Source organism: Ptychodera flava, chromosome 8 (assembly GCF_041260155.1).
Source record: "Ptychodera flava strain L36383 chromosome 8, AS_Pfla_20210202, whole genome shotgun sequence".
In the NCBI taxonomy this organism is placed as follows: Eukaryota; Metazoa; Hemichordata; class Enteropneusta; family Ptychoderidae; genus Ptychodera; species Ptychodera flava.
In genome coordinates, this window is record NC_091935.1 from 1,823,328 (window position 1) to 1,840,030 (window position 16,703).

Consider the following 16,703-nt stretch of genomic DNA (forward strand, 5'->3'; position numbering starts at 1 on the left):
AACATTCACAGATAATACACTTGTCTGAGCAGGAGAATTTAAAACGGTAGTTATTGGTTAGAATGAGTTGACAAATGGTCAAAATAGCATAAAGAACAGTAGCATGAGATACAGAATATGCCTGCTATAAAAATACCACAAAAATATGAAATTTGAGAAGAAAATCTACCGATACCAGACATGACAACAACTAGTCTGAATATAACTTAGTGCAAACTCTGTTATCAAATATTGTGTGTTGACTCACAGCTGCAGTATTATCAGACATCTCCTGATGATTCATTACATGTATCTACAACTCTGCAATAGCTGTGGGTATCATGTAACTTTTGATGCAATCATGTTTCATAAAATCTACTTGAAACTTTTGCAGACGACACAGTTAATAATGATATTGTAACTAATACAAACTGTGTCGATATTATTTATCAGTCAATAAAATTTTGAGTTGAAACGTCATTTAATCTGAAAAATGAATTGACTTGTGAATGAAATATGGAACAACAAATGTTGAAAAACTGCAGAATTATGTTCAGTGGAGCTGAATCCAATGAAGCCGTAACATAAATGTTATTGCTTCAGTAATTCCCAATTTACTTTTTCCATCAAAATTTATTGATCACGAAATAAGATTAAAAAATAATAAGATTAAAATTAGTCATGGAAAGTAGTCATCACTGAGTTTGCATAACAATAATTATCAGTCAACAAGCTTTATGAAATGTTTGTCTTTGTTTTGCATTCCACTTTTTTGTTTTGTATTTCTGATTTATTTTCCATTCAAAGCGTTTCAGTCAATTATCTTTCAAAAAGCCTTGTATCTCTGTTGTGCGCCGCTTAAATTATTACAGTCACCTCTACATTGCAAAATCTGCTGAAATTGTAAACCTGTGTCAGAACTAATTTATGTGATTTCTACTCAGCATGATATGAAACTGAATTCATTAGTTTTGCAAGGGACACCATCTGAGTAGAACCTGAAACAGGTCAGGAATTTAGCCATATGAATGCATACGGGAAGTGAGTGAAAAGCCTGTTTTGTTTTCAGACACGCTTGAATGGATCTTGACTTCGATACGTTACAAGGACAATCCCCTGTGTTCTTTGCATTCCAGTGCTAGTGTGCTATAATTTGATCAATTTGGCCGTCAGCGGTAATGTTTGATCACTCCTTAACGTCTGATTAGTAGGCATTTAGTATCATTGGTGCAGTGATTTTTTTTCTCATATTTCTAAGCTTTTTATCATTGATTAAAGATGGCATAAATTTGCTTTGCCGTCAGATACAATATGGCAAAACAGTTTTGAATCTTACAAACTGCTGATTAAAAATAACGTAAAATGTTGTTTCAAGGGCAAGAGACTTTGACCATAGGACGGTAAAGCCAGTAACACAATATTTCAAAATTTCAAGTAATATTCTGGCAGTATGAACAACTAGAATCATTGCATCAAGTCACCTCAGACTGTGCTTTCAAAATCCAGTGGAGGATAATTTATAACTTCACTTAAACAGGGCAACATGACAAAAACAGAGGTGTTCTTTAGTACCGTACACAGAAGGAGATGTGAACTTTGCCCCCTGGCCCATTGACTGTTTGCAGTCTTTTGTTGAGGAGGTGGATATTCTCAAACAAATGGACATAAACTGGTTTCAGGCATCCAGCCAGGCTGTTCAAGTGTCGCACAGGCACTGAGAGATATTTAACCTGCTCAGTATTGGTCAACAACCTGTAAACTTTCACCATGACAGGTGTTATATGGTGTAGCTTTCAGAATATGACATTTATATATATGGTGTATTTGACATGGTCTGGTGGTTAGAATTGACAAGCCAAACATATAAAATAAAAAACACTCTTTTGTCAAGTCTGAGTATTTGTGTAGATATATTGAAGTGCTGGACCCATTTATTCCCGGGCAAGAAAATAGTAAAATTAATAGAAAATTTTAATAAAAAGTTGACTTTCATATGGCGTCACAGAGAGTTTATTTTGTAATTCATGTCAGTATGGTCAGTTATAGTGTATGGCAGAAAAATAACTCTGAGATTCCTGTGTGTCTTCAAAATTTATTTCTCATGTCACTCGTACAGGTACAAGCCAAAAGCAATATTAAAAAATAAGGTACCAATAAATATGTTAGCGTACTCCAAGCTGTGCTAATGTCATTCACTAATTTTCAAGGCTGTGTATTGTGTTTTTGGCTTGTAATCTGAGGTTTGACATATGATAGACGTCAAAACAGTCAGATGAGCATAAACTACCCGACGGACTCCATTGTCCTCAGTATTAGCAGTGCTGTGCTTGAATCAATTCCGTAGCACAGCCGCAATGCCAGTATCTGTCAATTAAAGATGAATATAGTTTCCTCCGCCTTTGAAGTGAATGCTGTCTCTTTGTTGGAAGGCTACCATTTACATCAGTATCAAGCCTTGACAACCTCTGTTGACTCAGAGTGCCAAGGTCTGTACTTGTGTCTGTATCAAGATTTTGAATTCACTTTTCAGCAGCCAGGATGCAACTTCTAATGTGCTACACAGGTCAAGTTCATTACATTTCATATGTAAATTGTAGATTTGGTGCAAAATTGCAGAAACCATTCACTGTTGAAATAGCTTTGTCATATCGGCCATGAAAAATCTATTGAAATACATCAAGCCAAGGCGTCAGTGAAATCTTTCTGAGCACGTTTCACACTTTGGGCAATTTTCAACAAGTTCAGGATTTCGATAATGATCAAGTTATCAAGCTACAGCAGCATCTACAATTCTTCTTATTTTCAGTTCTGTATTTTATAATGCTGAATACCAAACTTGTCAGTGACATTTATGAAGATCATCAATCTTTAGATTACAATTTATGAGAATTGATGGCGATTTCATTCTGTGTTTCTGTGCATCTTTATGAAAACATCATTTGCCATTTATCAAATGACGTGTGAACTTAGATATTATGGACAACAAAGTATGAATATGGCTAACCAATCACCATCATAAGAAATACCGGGTGATGGAACGATCTGACATTTGATTCCTGTTGAGAAAAATATGTCTGAAGATGGAATACTCCTGAAATATGACATTGATACAATTTTTGCTGCTAAGCAAAGCATGAAAGTAAATTTTAAATTGCTCTGTTGCCCTTGGAAACCAAATGTATATCATTTTATATATTTACTTCACACTTCATCTGCATTAGCAAAGCGGAATGATAGGCTGTATTTTGTCTGTAACACACATATGATGTCACATTTATGGAGCGTGATTGTCACATGCTGGGTAAATTTTGAAAGGCAGGCTACAGCTTGAAATATCTATTTTGCTTAATTGCACCGAAAGAAGGAACACTGAATAAGAGAAAATTTAGACTGATGTGTGATTTGTCTCTGACTACTCTGTGACTGTAACTTGACTGTGATGGGTCTCTAACTGTGACAGGTCTATGAGTGTAACTGGTCTTTGGTCTGTGACTGGACTGTGACTGATCTGTGACTGTGAGTGATCTATGACTGTGGACTGGAATGTGGTCTGTGACTAGACTGTGACTGATCTATGACTGTGACTGGTATGTGGTCTGTGACTAGACTGACTGTGATGGTGTATGACTGTGATTTGTCAGTGATTGTGACTCGTCTGTGGTCTGTGACTGGTCTGTGACTGTGACCAGTTTGTGACTGTGACCAGTCTCTGACTTTGTCTGTGACTGATCTGTGACTATGACTGGTCCGTGACTATGACCAGTCTGTGACTTTGACTGTGACTGGTCTGTGACTATGACTGGTCCGTGACTATGACCGGTCTCTGACTTTGACTTTGACCGGTCTGCGATTGTTACTGTCTGTGACTGTGACCAGTCTGTGACTGTGACGGGTCTGTGACTGTGCCTGGTCTGTGACTGTGACTTTGTCTGTGACTAATCTGTGACCATGACTGGTGTATGACTGTGATTTTTCAGTGATTGTGACTCGTCTGTGGTCTTTGACTGGTCTGTGACTATGACTGGTCCGTGACTATGACCGGTCTCTGACTTTGACTTTGACCGGTCTGCAATCGTTACTGTCTGTGACTGTGACCAGTCTGTGACTGTGACTGGTCTGTGACTGGTCTGTGACTATGACTGGTCTGTGACTGTGACTGGTCTGTGACTACAACCAGTCTGACTGGTCTGTGACTGTGACCAATCTGTGACTGTGGCTGGTCTGTGACTGGTATCTTGCTGTGACTGGTCTATTACTGTGACTGTGACTGGTCTGTGAGTGTGACTTTTCTGTGACTGTATTGTTGACTGGTCTATGATTGTGTCGTGACTGTGATGTACACTGATTTGTTCACTTCTGATCAGAATAACATTTTATTATTATTATTGATTGTTATTTCACTTTATTTCAGACTAATTATGTGCATAGAATTCTCAGTACAATAATAAATAAAGGTACAGATAAATAAATAACATAATACAGTCTGAAGAAGTGACCATTTAGTGATGCATTTTCATGGTTACAGTAAAACACCACACAACCACTGAATGGAAAAGTGATTTTTTATCCACATTTTGCGTAGATCAGAAATGAAATCCATGTCATCATAAACTTGACATACACTCGTATTTCTGCTTCGTGATAAATAAGGATAACTTCAACATGAAGTATCATAGTGTGACATTGAAAGGTTTAATTTGCGTGAAATTCAAAATTTGCAACTGCATATTAGTTTGCCAATTGCTTGGTTCTACAGCTGGTGAACAATGAGCAGACTATCTTGGTTCAGAATATCATCATATAGAGGTTGTTTTGAAATACTGATAATGAGAAAAGATGGCTAAGCATGGAATAAAATTTTTCCTTTCTACAAACAAGTTTGTAAGGTAAGCTTTGCTACTCACTTCTCCCAATTCTCCCAATGTTTTGTTTGTAAATCTTGCAAGAAGACACAAATTTCGTGTTTTTACACTATTTTTATACCACATCAGAGTGCTCAGTGGATGATTCAGCAGCCATGTTGACTTGTAGCAAATATTAATCCCCAATGTTAGCAATATTCCCTACCAATTACAGCAACTCCCCAATATACACAATTTCAAAATAAAACACTACAAGATTTCCAAAAGTGAAACCAAAACAGTGTTCTTTTTCAAATTACAGTCTTCACAAAACGGTTTTCAAACGTTGCTGTAAAAAATGATTAGATAATTATTCACTGAGAATTCTAAAGTCCAGCCAACAACAGGCCAAGAGATAGCTGTGTTGTATTCGGAGATACAGAACTACTAATGGTAAAGTGACTGAAATAGCTTAATTGTATTTTAAACATAAAATATGAAAATAAGTTTATGGGGAGTGTAAAGGTCACACAACATATTGTGTGTAATAATAGTAACAGAAATGGTAAAGGTGGTCCATAATGCACCCCATCTCCCACAAGAGCATGACGCAGAACAATGAACTAGTGATGAAAAGAAAATCAATAGCAACTAATTTCTAGAGAGAAACGTTTTTACAAAAGGATGTTTTGCTGTCTGTGGATTTAAGTGAATGGCATCAAAGGCAAGATTGTTGTAGGTCTTTTCTACGACTACTAGATGTATATAGCGAGCATGACTGTGTTATTTTATTATGAAGGAAACAACTGAATGATGAAATATTCTTACAACAGCAGACAGTATGTTTTCACTTCTCCAAGAAATACTTTGTTATTTTACAGTCCAGTTCATGTAGTGTATAGTGTTATGTAGCTGCGAAGACAAAGTTAGGAAAAATTCAAGGGGTTTAATCGAAGAGTGGAGCTTCTATGGCTGGTCAAGCATGACTGCCTATATGTCTGCTGCTATTTTACGTCACAATGAGGGCCCATGATCTAGATTACAGGGCTATCAGCAAAGTTAATCACCAAAGTGTTCACAATTTCATCAAATGACGCAGTTTTGCTATTAATTTTGCAATGTAGCTTGCCGCGGACTTAGTACTGTCACTGTAATTAAGGCAACAATTTCATTCATTAATTAAAACCTTATGACCTTTTTTTTATTTCAACTACAGTTGGATTTGTTAAGGCCATCATCATGTGTGTGTATTGTTGATTAAGTAACAGGGTAGTGTTGTCCAGGTCTGACGTCAGTAAATGTGTGAGTGAAGTGATGCACGCATCAGTGGTCAAATGGATTACACACTAATTAACACATAGACTGTTTTTGTTATCTAGTCCCATGTATATGTCAAGGAACAGATATTTATGAGTGTCAATCAGAAAGTTTCATCATCAGTATAAAGATGTGTGTTGATTAGTGCTGGAAACATAATTAATTCATCATCTTCAAATTTGAGCCAATTACTTTCCAAATTGGCAAATTATTGAACATTTTTCTCTGTAAATTGTAGTTTGGCTGATCTCTTTGATTACAGATATTATTGCTGTGATCTTTGTGTCAATTGGTGAAATTTGATGATTGAATTTTACATGAGTTTCAGTTCTTACACAATACAGCAATGACAAAGTTTACTCACAATGTCATTCGGTATTTAGCGTAGCATGTCAATTTGATACGGATGATAAAATAATCAAATACAGGGTATTCTACATAGGGTACCAACATATCCAAAATCAGAGTAGTTGTACTGGTAGTTTTGGAGTTGTGGATTTTTTATTATTTTCACATTTTTTCAGTCCAATTACATGTTTTTAATACCTGACATCTTTATTCATAAAAATCTTCATCCTATCACTCTCCCACACTTCAAATTCTATGACACGCCTACACTTCAAATTCTATAGATGTCTAAGGTGCTGCTGTTCACAAGTTTTTAATGGTGACCGACAGACAGACATACATGTATATACCAGCAAACAAGACATACAGATGCCGTTTGACCATGCAAATAGCTCCTCTATCCACAGTCATATGGCATTAAAGCTAAAATCTGCACTGTACAACAAAGGAATTTTTCCTTGTAAAACAAAGTCTTCATATCACATCATTAAAGTTCATAAAGACTGAGATAACATCATAAAAACTGAAATGACATCATCACATCTGAGACACAATGTCATCAAAACTGCGGTGACATCATCAAAGCTAAGATGACATCATCAAAGCTGAGATGACTTCATCACATCTGAGACACAATGTCATCAAAACTGCAGTGACATCATCAAAGCTAAGATGATATCATCAAAGCTGAGATGACTTCATCACATCTGAGATACGATGTCATCAAATCTAAGATAATTCATCAAAACTAAGACGACACAATCCAAAACTTGATTACATTCGAGGAGAGTTTGTAATATCAAAACCAAGTTATCTACAACTCACCTTCATTGTTGCAGGCTGACATTGCCTGCAAAGTTCAAGTTTTGGCAAAGACAAGTCTTTTTATTTTGCAAATGTATATTTTTAGAAATATTTTTTTCTAATTTATCCATTTGTTTCTAAAATATCCTCTTCTCCCAAAGTGGAAAGCAGATTGCTCTGAAATCTCTGTTGTGGATCCTCATGGATATTTTCACAAACACACAAACACAGACACTTGAAGTAATATGTTTTTGTTTGTATACACACACACACACACACACACCAGCCGTCTTTATCAATGGTGTTGATTAGCACCACTGCGCATGCGTGATCTTAAAATATTTACGCATCATATCAACAACTTGGACCAACACATAAAGTTCACAACGGAGGAGGAGCATGATAACGCATTGGCGTTCTTGGATGTTGAGACAATCAGGCGCCCAGATGGCCAGATAAAAACCAAGGTATTTAGGAAATCAACACACACTGACCAATACTTACATTTCACCTCAAATCACCCCCTGGTTCATAAAATGGGGGTAGTCAGAACCCTCCATCACCGAGCAGATCTCATCTGTAGCGATCCCAATGATAGGCTGGAGGAGAAAACCCACATCAACAATGCCCTTCATCACTGTGGTTATCCATCCTGGGCAATTAAGCAGGCAACCCGTACCAGAAAGAAGGCCCACACTAACTCAGTACAGAGGAATGGAAATCAAAAGAAGGTGCACGTAACTGCTCCATACATCAAAAACCTAACAGAAATATTGCAGCACACTTTCAGAACATATGGTGTGCAGTTACACGCTAGGCCCTTTAACACCATCAGACAACTACTGGTATGCCCGAAGGATCCCACACCATCGAAAGACGTATGTGGTCCTATTTATCACATCCGATGTGAGGGTTGTGGAGATAATGAATGCAAAATGGACTATATCGGAGAAACAGAACGATCCTTGCAAGCCCGAGTGAAAGAACATCGGCATCCAAGTTGCGTCACTTCAGAGGTTTCTAAACATATTCACAATGATTCCCCGGGTCATAATTTCATGGTAGAAAATGTGAAAATCTTGGATCGGGAGCCAGATTGGTTCAAGAGAGGTATTAAGGAAGCGATATACATAAGAACACATAAACCAACGCTGAATCGGGATGGCGGACGGTATCAACTTCCCGAATCTGGGATAATATTTTAAGATCACGCATGCGCAGTGGTGCTAATCAACACCATTGATAAAGACGGCTGGATAGTTGTCGAAAGCTCTGGATAGAGAAATAATTCTCCCATGCAGTACAAAGTATTTAGCTACAAGAATATATATAAAATATTGTATGTATGTATGTACTGGTAAAGAGAGAAATGATATACCGGTAGTAATTATTACAATATTTGTGTTGTTTTTGGTGAGAAATGTTTTGCTACAAATCACTTGCTCTATCACCTAAAATATTACGTATTCATGTCCTTTGTAATGATCTGAATTTTTTCAGATAAAATGTTATGCTTTGAATTAAGAAGGTGTTGTAATTTTTTAATAAAAGATCATCTCACCAATCTCAAGCTTATGTGAAGCTGACAAATTTTGGACAGTTGCCTTATACAAACTTTGATGTAATCAAATTTCATTTTGTATGGTGGGAAGTCGTACATGTGTTTGTGGAGGGAAAGTAATTAATATTTCTAATCAAAATCAGCTTCCTTAACCTCAAATTGGCACATTACTAAGTAATCTTTTACAAAATGGCTTTAATTATTGATTGACCTTTTAAGATAAGATGTAACACACAGTGAAAAGTAATGAAGCCATACATACCAATAACACATCAAGGCTTTTCCATAAACCTGACCATATCAACCATTAATCACACATGCAGGCAGAACTTGCTCAAAAAATTGCTAAATTGGTAAATTCAGGGACATGTAAAATAAAGTACCAAGAATAGATTTCAATTGATTTCACGCCATTTTAGGATAACTTCCCGTAACCATGTTCAATTGAAAGCTTTGTACGGTGAATTCTATTGAAAAAAGGGGGGATAGATTGTGTACGATCCATGAACTATGCATTTCAAGTTAATGAACAGGGACTTTATAGACAAATTACTTCAAATACTTGCATCTAAATTTGTCAAGTTTATTATCATTAATTTCCCAGGAGGAAAAAAGTGAAGTACTTGCAGTGTTACAGTGTGGCCGTGACCTTAGCCTCAACCATTAGTCTCATATTCCGGCAAGGCGGGCATGCATCTCCAGAGGTTAATTATTCCAATACCTTAGGCATAAAACTAGACATGTCAGAAATCTTACAAGTGCAGCATATCAGTCTTTCTGTGTCCAGGTACATCTGAAAATTTTGGATAAAGTAATTGACTTTCAAAGTAAAATGCACCTCTGGGACAGATAATCAGACTCTCAAACTTATACAATTCTTTTGTAATCTACCAGTGGTAAGGCTCATTTTAAAGCTCTTAGTGTAAGAAAAAAGTTTATCGTCTTAGTTTTTCGAAAATCGAAAATTTTATTTTTCTCCTTAGCATTAACACAGGGATGGCGGCCATTTTGAATTTCAAATATGGGGAAATGTTAGGCTATTTGTTTCTCCAGTACCAAAATTTGCATTGTGACCCCTGACTTTTACTCCTGATTTTTAAAGAGAATAGTTGAAAGATTCCTCAAGAAAACTTTGACCATAGTTTAAGTCTTTCATTTTTGAGGTGCATACTACCTAACTCACTGTGTAATGACACTTTGATACACAGCAGGAGGAAATCAATCATGGGTCAATACATGTGATGTTACTCCAAGTCTGACTGCTTTGATTGACAGCGATGTATACCTTCATACAAACCCAAGACATCAGTGCATATATTGCATAGCTTGTGTAAATGAATACACTTGTGTTTGATATTGGCTGTGAAGTAAACGTTTGATGTTTATTTATAACTACGGTATGCTCCGTCTCTGTATCAATAAGGTTAATCAGTCTACATTCATACAGCTCTGATTAAACAAGTGATTAAGTCTGTCTTTCTGTCAGAAACTAATATTAACCCTGCAAATGTTTCATGGAAAATCTATGTCATCTATTTCATTTCCATGTTTGCCTGTGATTCTGCAATTTACTTCAATCACAGCATGTCAATTTATCATGCGGATGAAATGATAACAACTTGCATCACTTTGCAAACTGACAAGTTTTGGCAATTTACTAGTCTCAACATTTCATTTGATCATCAAGCAATGCGGGGGAGTACATTAAGCTATGTGTTTGAGTACATGGACTAATATTAGGTTTTGGAACAGCTATGTGGAAGTTATTTTATCAACCCGAGGTATTTTGAAAATCTGTCTGTACAAGGTTTTCTTGGATTATATATATAATTAATTATAGAATTACTTTTATTACCATGATATGAAAAATAAAACACTTCACATGCCATGAAAGGGAGATACAAAATTTACAATTCAGTGGTAATATGGAGCCAGAAATATAGCTTTACGCTAGTCTAGTCTGGTCCATTTACGAAATTTGCATTGCATAGATAAACTCATGCACTGTTATACATTTCTATGTACATGAGAGAACGTTTGATACCAGAGTAAGGTCTTCCTGTAAAACAATTTTCATATTCTGAGGTATTACGCTGTTGGGTAATTGCTTTAACGATCAATCACTAAATTACATAATGACTGTTGTGACTTAATTACATGTAGTTCATAGTAAGGTATTCCTGTAACAGATACAGTGTCAGTGGTTTTGTGAAGCTACACCTTGAAGTATGTGCGTTGATTACATTAGGCAATGAGTTCCACTATTGAACACCCGTGTACGAAATTGTCAAAGCTTTGCACAGATCAAGTTCCCCATATTTAGGATTATTGTTAAATGTAGCTTTTTAACTTCCATTACTACTAATTTTCTTCCTGTATATTAAAACCATGTTAATTTCAGCAAAAGCGAAATCAGCACAAACTGCCAAAATTACAAAATTTTGAATGTACACTATGCAAATATTTTACGATTGATAAAAATGTGAGGTTATTACGAAAGGATGCACGAGGACATTGGCACAGTGTATCGCCTGACGCGAAGCAAAGGGCGATGCACAGCACCAATGTCGGAGTGCATCCTTTGCGGTATTTTCGTAATAACCTTATTATTATACATCTTACATTCGTGACTGGGGTATCAAATTGTCAGAGTATTGACCGTTTTTGTGCAGTGTCAACAATTTTTCTCCCGACTTTATCATGCCAGTGTGAAACGGTATCTCGGACGCGCTTCTGCAAGTTCTGGAGTGTGTGCACTGCACATGTACAGAGTGCACGCGAGACATGTTCTGGCATTGGTCTAATTGGTGCCTTGAAAATGTTTACCACTGAATGCGCAGATACAGCCGCAGGGGATGGGGCGCCTGGAGACCGTACGTGTTACGGAACAGGCGTTCTGTACGGCTTTCTTAGCGCACTCAAAAGTCTATTGTTCTCGATGGTAGATGTATAATAATACTCTGCTAGGAGGGCAAACTACACATATTTGTGCCATGATATTTTCCAGGAAAACTTCAACCTTTGCATCTGTCTTATATAAATGTAACTTTATGCATGGCCTCTTCCAAACACAGAACACAAACGTGATTTTGTTACCTGATGGTTAAATCAGTGATTAAAGTTGCCAATTTCTGTAATTCATACACGTGTTCTTGTATTCCATTTCAGTCGAAGACTTCACTTGGAGGGGAAATTTCATTTCAGAACACGTCATCTAAGCTGACATTATTAACTCTTCACTTCCCAAAGCTGAGGATATTGTGGTGTCCAAGTCCACACGCTACAGCCGAGCTTTTCCAGCAACTCAAGGTCAGTATTTGCAACATCTATTATTTACCTGATGGTACAATCTGGAGTACCGTGTAAAATATTTGAAAGCTTTATCTGAACGCATCAAAACTACAATTAATTGTGTTACGTTGGTCTAGCAAAAATGAATGAAAATCGTTTATTGTTTGATCATGTGATTTTTTTGCTTGTCTAATGTTCTGCACAGTCATATCCAGGTGAAGTCAGATCAAAACAATATTACACCCTGAAATGGGTGACCCAATCTAAAACAATATTACATCCTGAAATGGGTAACCCAATCTAAAACAATATTACACCCTGAAATGGGTGACCCAATCTAAAACAATATTACATCCTGAAATGGGTAACCCAATCTAAAACAATATTACACCCTGAAATGGGTGACCCAATCTAAAACAATATTACACCCTGAAATGGGTAACCCAATCTAAAACAATATTACACCCCGAAATGGGTAACCCAATCTAAAACAATATTACATCCTGAAATGGGTAACCCAATCTAAAACAATATTACACCCTGAAATGGGTAACCCAATCTAAAACAATATTACACCCTGAAATGGGTAACCCAATCTAAAACAATATTACACCCCGAAATGGGTAACCCAATCTAAAACGCGATCACTTCTTTTTATAATTTATTTTCACTTCAGAAACGTAATATCAATGATATTTCATTTGTCTTTTCAAGATGGGTAAAGAACAACCCGATAGTGCTGTAGCCATGACGATAACAGGGGATGAAGACAGTGAGAAAGCACTGTCTGAGAAGTACACTTATGGAACCTATGATTTTGTTATCAAGCTACCAGGCATCAACTCCAAAAATTACTGGTAGGACTGCTCATTCAGTTCCATAAAAATAACACAATAGCATTTTTTATGTGTTTTGTTACATGTTTAATCAATGAACCACAATTACTTGAATAATAAATTTGATAAATCCAATTTTAGATCATCCTTTGTCCTTGGAAAATTTTGGATGGAAATGATGGCATTAATGTATCAGCAAAAAGATAAAATCAACAAAAGATCTATTTATAAAAGAACCTCACTACAAGAATACAACTTCACAACAGAAACATGTTGTGTGGTGTGTAGTCATGGCATAGTGCAGTCAGCTCCATTTAAGTCAGTATTACGCTGTAAGGCTTACATGTACATTTGATCTACCCCATGCAGGTACGGTAGGCATGTTGTCTGTCTGTCTGTCTGTCCTGCTGTCAATTTTGTCTGTGTGTCTCCTGCTGTCTGTTTTGTCTGTGTGCCATGGTCTACCCATCTCTAAGTATACATATATCTCTCTATGACAAAATTTCTCGCGTAGGTAAAAAAAGTCTGCAGTCAAAGTTGTGGTAATTTTATGTTTGATTTATTCATGCAAAATTGAACATTTGAACAATTTATGATCGGTGTGGCTGAAAAATTTGATATAATCACTAATGGGACAATTTCATCAAAATGACTCCGCCAAAATGCATGTAATTTGGTAGAATTATTGAGTAGGCAAATATAATGGTAAAAGTGGAAGACAGTTAGTTGGCATTATTTGAACATCAAGGAGTAATGAACCAAATGTTTAGCAATATAGTGTGTAGAAACTTCAGGCTGGCTGTGAAACACTCTGTTTATGGGTGTAGCTTGCATAAATTATGCTGATTTACATACGATGCATATAATTTTTTGCTCATATTTGGTGTTTATATAAATACCAAAAAGAGCTTATATGGTGAGTCGGTGGCGTCTGTATGTCTGTATCTTTGTGGGTATGTATGTGCGGATGTATGTCCATCACACGCAAAAGCTCCCATACCGCCTAAGCTACCATCTCAGTATTTGGTGTACAGGTAGATGCAGGGGTTGAGATGTGACGTTGTTCAAATGAACACGTCAGTGTCAAAAATGTGCAAATGAGGTAAGAAAAAGGGAAATTCTGCAAATGTTCAGGAGTGGTGGCATGCCAAGGGCTGAAACAGGATACTCCACTGACGTTGAGTCATTTCCTGTCATTGTTTATGAACTGTTACATATTAACAGACCTGCTCAAACTAAGGGACGGACCATTAGATCTTGGGAAGGGATGGTCACAATGAAATTGTGAACATTTTTTTTACAATTGTAAATTTCTAAAAAAAAATTTTCCTGTGCTAATTTTTTTGACTGAGTGCATTTTCAGATTTATAATTTTTTTTAGTTCGATGCTGTCTGAGGATACAATGTACATCCATATCACTAGCGCAAATAAGATTGCGTGCTGTAACTACAACATACATGTGGCCCAGTGATTTATATTGATGATAGATTTTGCGAAATGTTGCAGATCATCTTTTGACAAGCTGAGAAGCTGTTTGCAAAAAATGTGGTGAAATTTCAATATTTGTGTTTTTAGGACAATTTTTGCCCTTTTTTGATCAAAACATCTATTTCTCTGTAGCAGTGTGTCCAACTTCTGTCATTCTTGTTTTTCTGCTTTGAATACTTCTTGTTGTTTTTCTGGTTGTACTGTGCAGAAATCATTGTCATAACATCAACGTAGAATTTTCCACCACTGAACAGATAGAAACAACATTTATTGTTGATCATTGGTACTGGTATGTACCAATTCTGATCAAATGTGAGCGACACAGTATAATTGCGGTATTTTTTCAAACTGGCAACAGACATTAATAATACAAAAATGTGCAGTGAAAGTTTTCTGTGTAAACATTGTCTTTCTGTTTGAGGTTCATAGTGCTTCACTAAATCATAGTCAACTGGATTCACCGTTTTATTTTGATTTTATCGACTAGGATGATCATGAACAAGGTGAAAAATCTTGCTGAACTGATCAGCCTTTCCAGTGAAGAATTGAGTCAGTTGCTCGGCAACGCAAATAACGGTAAAGCATTGTGGGAGTTCCTTCACCAGAAAGAACAGCAATCAAAGCAGACTTCAGCCGCAGCTTCCAAGGAAAGTACTTCTTACAGAACAAAACGCAAAGTGAAAAAATGATGTTTCTTTCATTCTGTAAATAGTTCAAGCTGATCAACTGAGTTTTGACAGAAAGTATTTATTTTGTATTAAAGCATTATTTTGTATTAAGATTAAGAAATAAAGTTGAAATCTTAAGCTGTCTTGTGTCTGTCTAAAATTTATGTGAGGCATGGCTGCGGGGTGAAATTTTGGGTTGATTTGCCTGAGCAATATTCATTGTAGGTATTTTGTAGGAAGTAAACCCAGGCAGGCAACTTTAACACTTCCTACAGCAATGAAACTAGCACCTGTTCTGATCACTTATAATGTTTTACACACTGTACATCTACATCCAGTATAACTCACATCTGATCTCAGTAAACGATAATTACTCACGTCCGATCCAGTCTCAGTTAAAACCAAAATTGGAAACTGTTTCCTCCTGTTCATGGGGCAGGTAGTTGTAAAATTTCATTTCCTTTGCCAAACATTTACTGTAGATAGACAGATGGTTAGGCAAAGCTTTTTACATTTGAACTGAAAGCATATGCTTTGATGAAAATTGACAGAATGTGTTCAGATACTGAGAGACCGGTGATTGGTCTTTGAATGTTGCATATTTTCATTTTGCACATTTTTACATTTTTACAATTACACACTAGTTTTGAGTCCCCACGGACAAACATATAGGTTTGGTCATGTCCTTATGTGCGTGCGTCCGTCCGTCCGTTCACGCAGATATCTCAGAGACGCCTGGAGCAATTTCGTTCAAAATTGGTACAAGGATTATTACCTATGCCATACATATGCACGTTGATTTGTTTTACGATCCGATCCAATATAGCCGTATGGCAGCCATTTTTAACACGTGGGCTTATGTCTTAGCAATGTCTGTCTGTGTGTCCGTGTGTGTGTGTTTGTGTGTGTTAGTGTGTGTGTGTGTGTGTGTGTCTGTCTGTCTGTTTACACGATAACTCAAAAACGCCTGTACGGATTCAAGTCAGATTTGGTACATAGGTACCATATGCTACTTGCAAGAACTGATTAGATTTTGCTTAGTGTGGCCTGCATATTAATGAAGTTATGCAATATCGTTTTTTTCCATACAATGGTTTCCCTATGGAAACGGTAATGACAGTGTAGACATATATCAAGAAATACTGCACAAAATTTCATGAAACTTTTCACAGATGACAATCTAAGAACATTATGATGATACTGTGAGTGTCATGTCAATTATCTTCTCATTTGCATATTAATGAACTTTTTTTATTAGTGTCATAACTCTGAAATTCCTGCACCAAACTTGATGATACTTGCAACAAATATCGATCTGATATATATCTAATTATACTTAGAAACATTAGGCAGTGTCAAGTTAATAAATAGCTCATTTACATATTTTATGAAGGTTTGTAATTAGTCATATAACTCCGATATTACTTCGCCAAATGTGATTAAATCTGCTGCAGATACTGATCCGACTGATATGTAACTGTAGTGTAAAGCATTTAGTAGTGTGAAATTAATTAAGGGTTCATTTGCATATGTAATGAACTTTGTAATTAGGTACATAACTCTGAAATT

At 36.4% G+C, this 16,703-nt stretch overlaps 1 protein-coding gene across 2 annotated transcripts in view; it reads left to right on the plus strand.

Moving 5' to 3' along the window:
* The window catches only part of LOC139138163 (DNA repair endonuclease XPF-like), a 53,237-nt gene extending 37,965 nt beyond the window's left edge, over window positions 1-15,272 (plus strand). For both annotated transcript variants that reach the window (XM_070706411.1, XM_070706410.1), the window contains 3 exons: window positions 12,019-12,159; window positions 12,856-12,998; window positions 14,954-15,272. In XM_070706411.1, the coding sequence (XP_070562512.1) occupies window positions 12,019-12,159; window positions 12,856-12,998; window positions 14,954-15,155 (486 nt within the window). In that variant the 3' untranslated portion in view covers window positions 15,156-15,272. The remainder of the gene's footprint in view (window positions 1-12,018; window positions 12,160-12,855; window positions 12,999-14,953) is intronic.
* The last annotated feature ends 1,431 nt before the right edge of the window (window positions 15,273-16,703 follow it).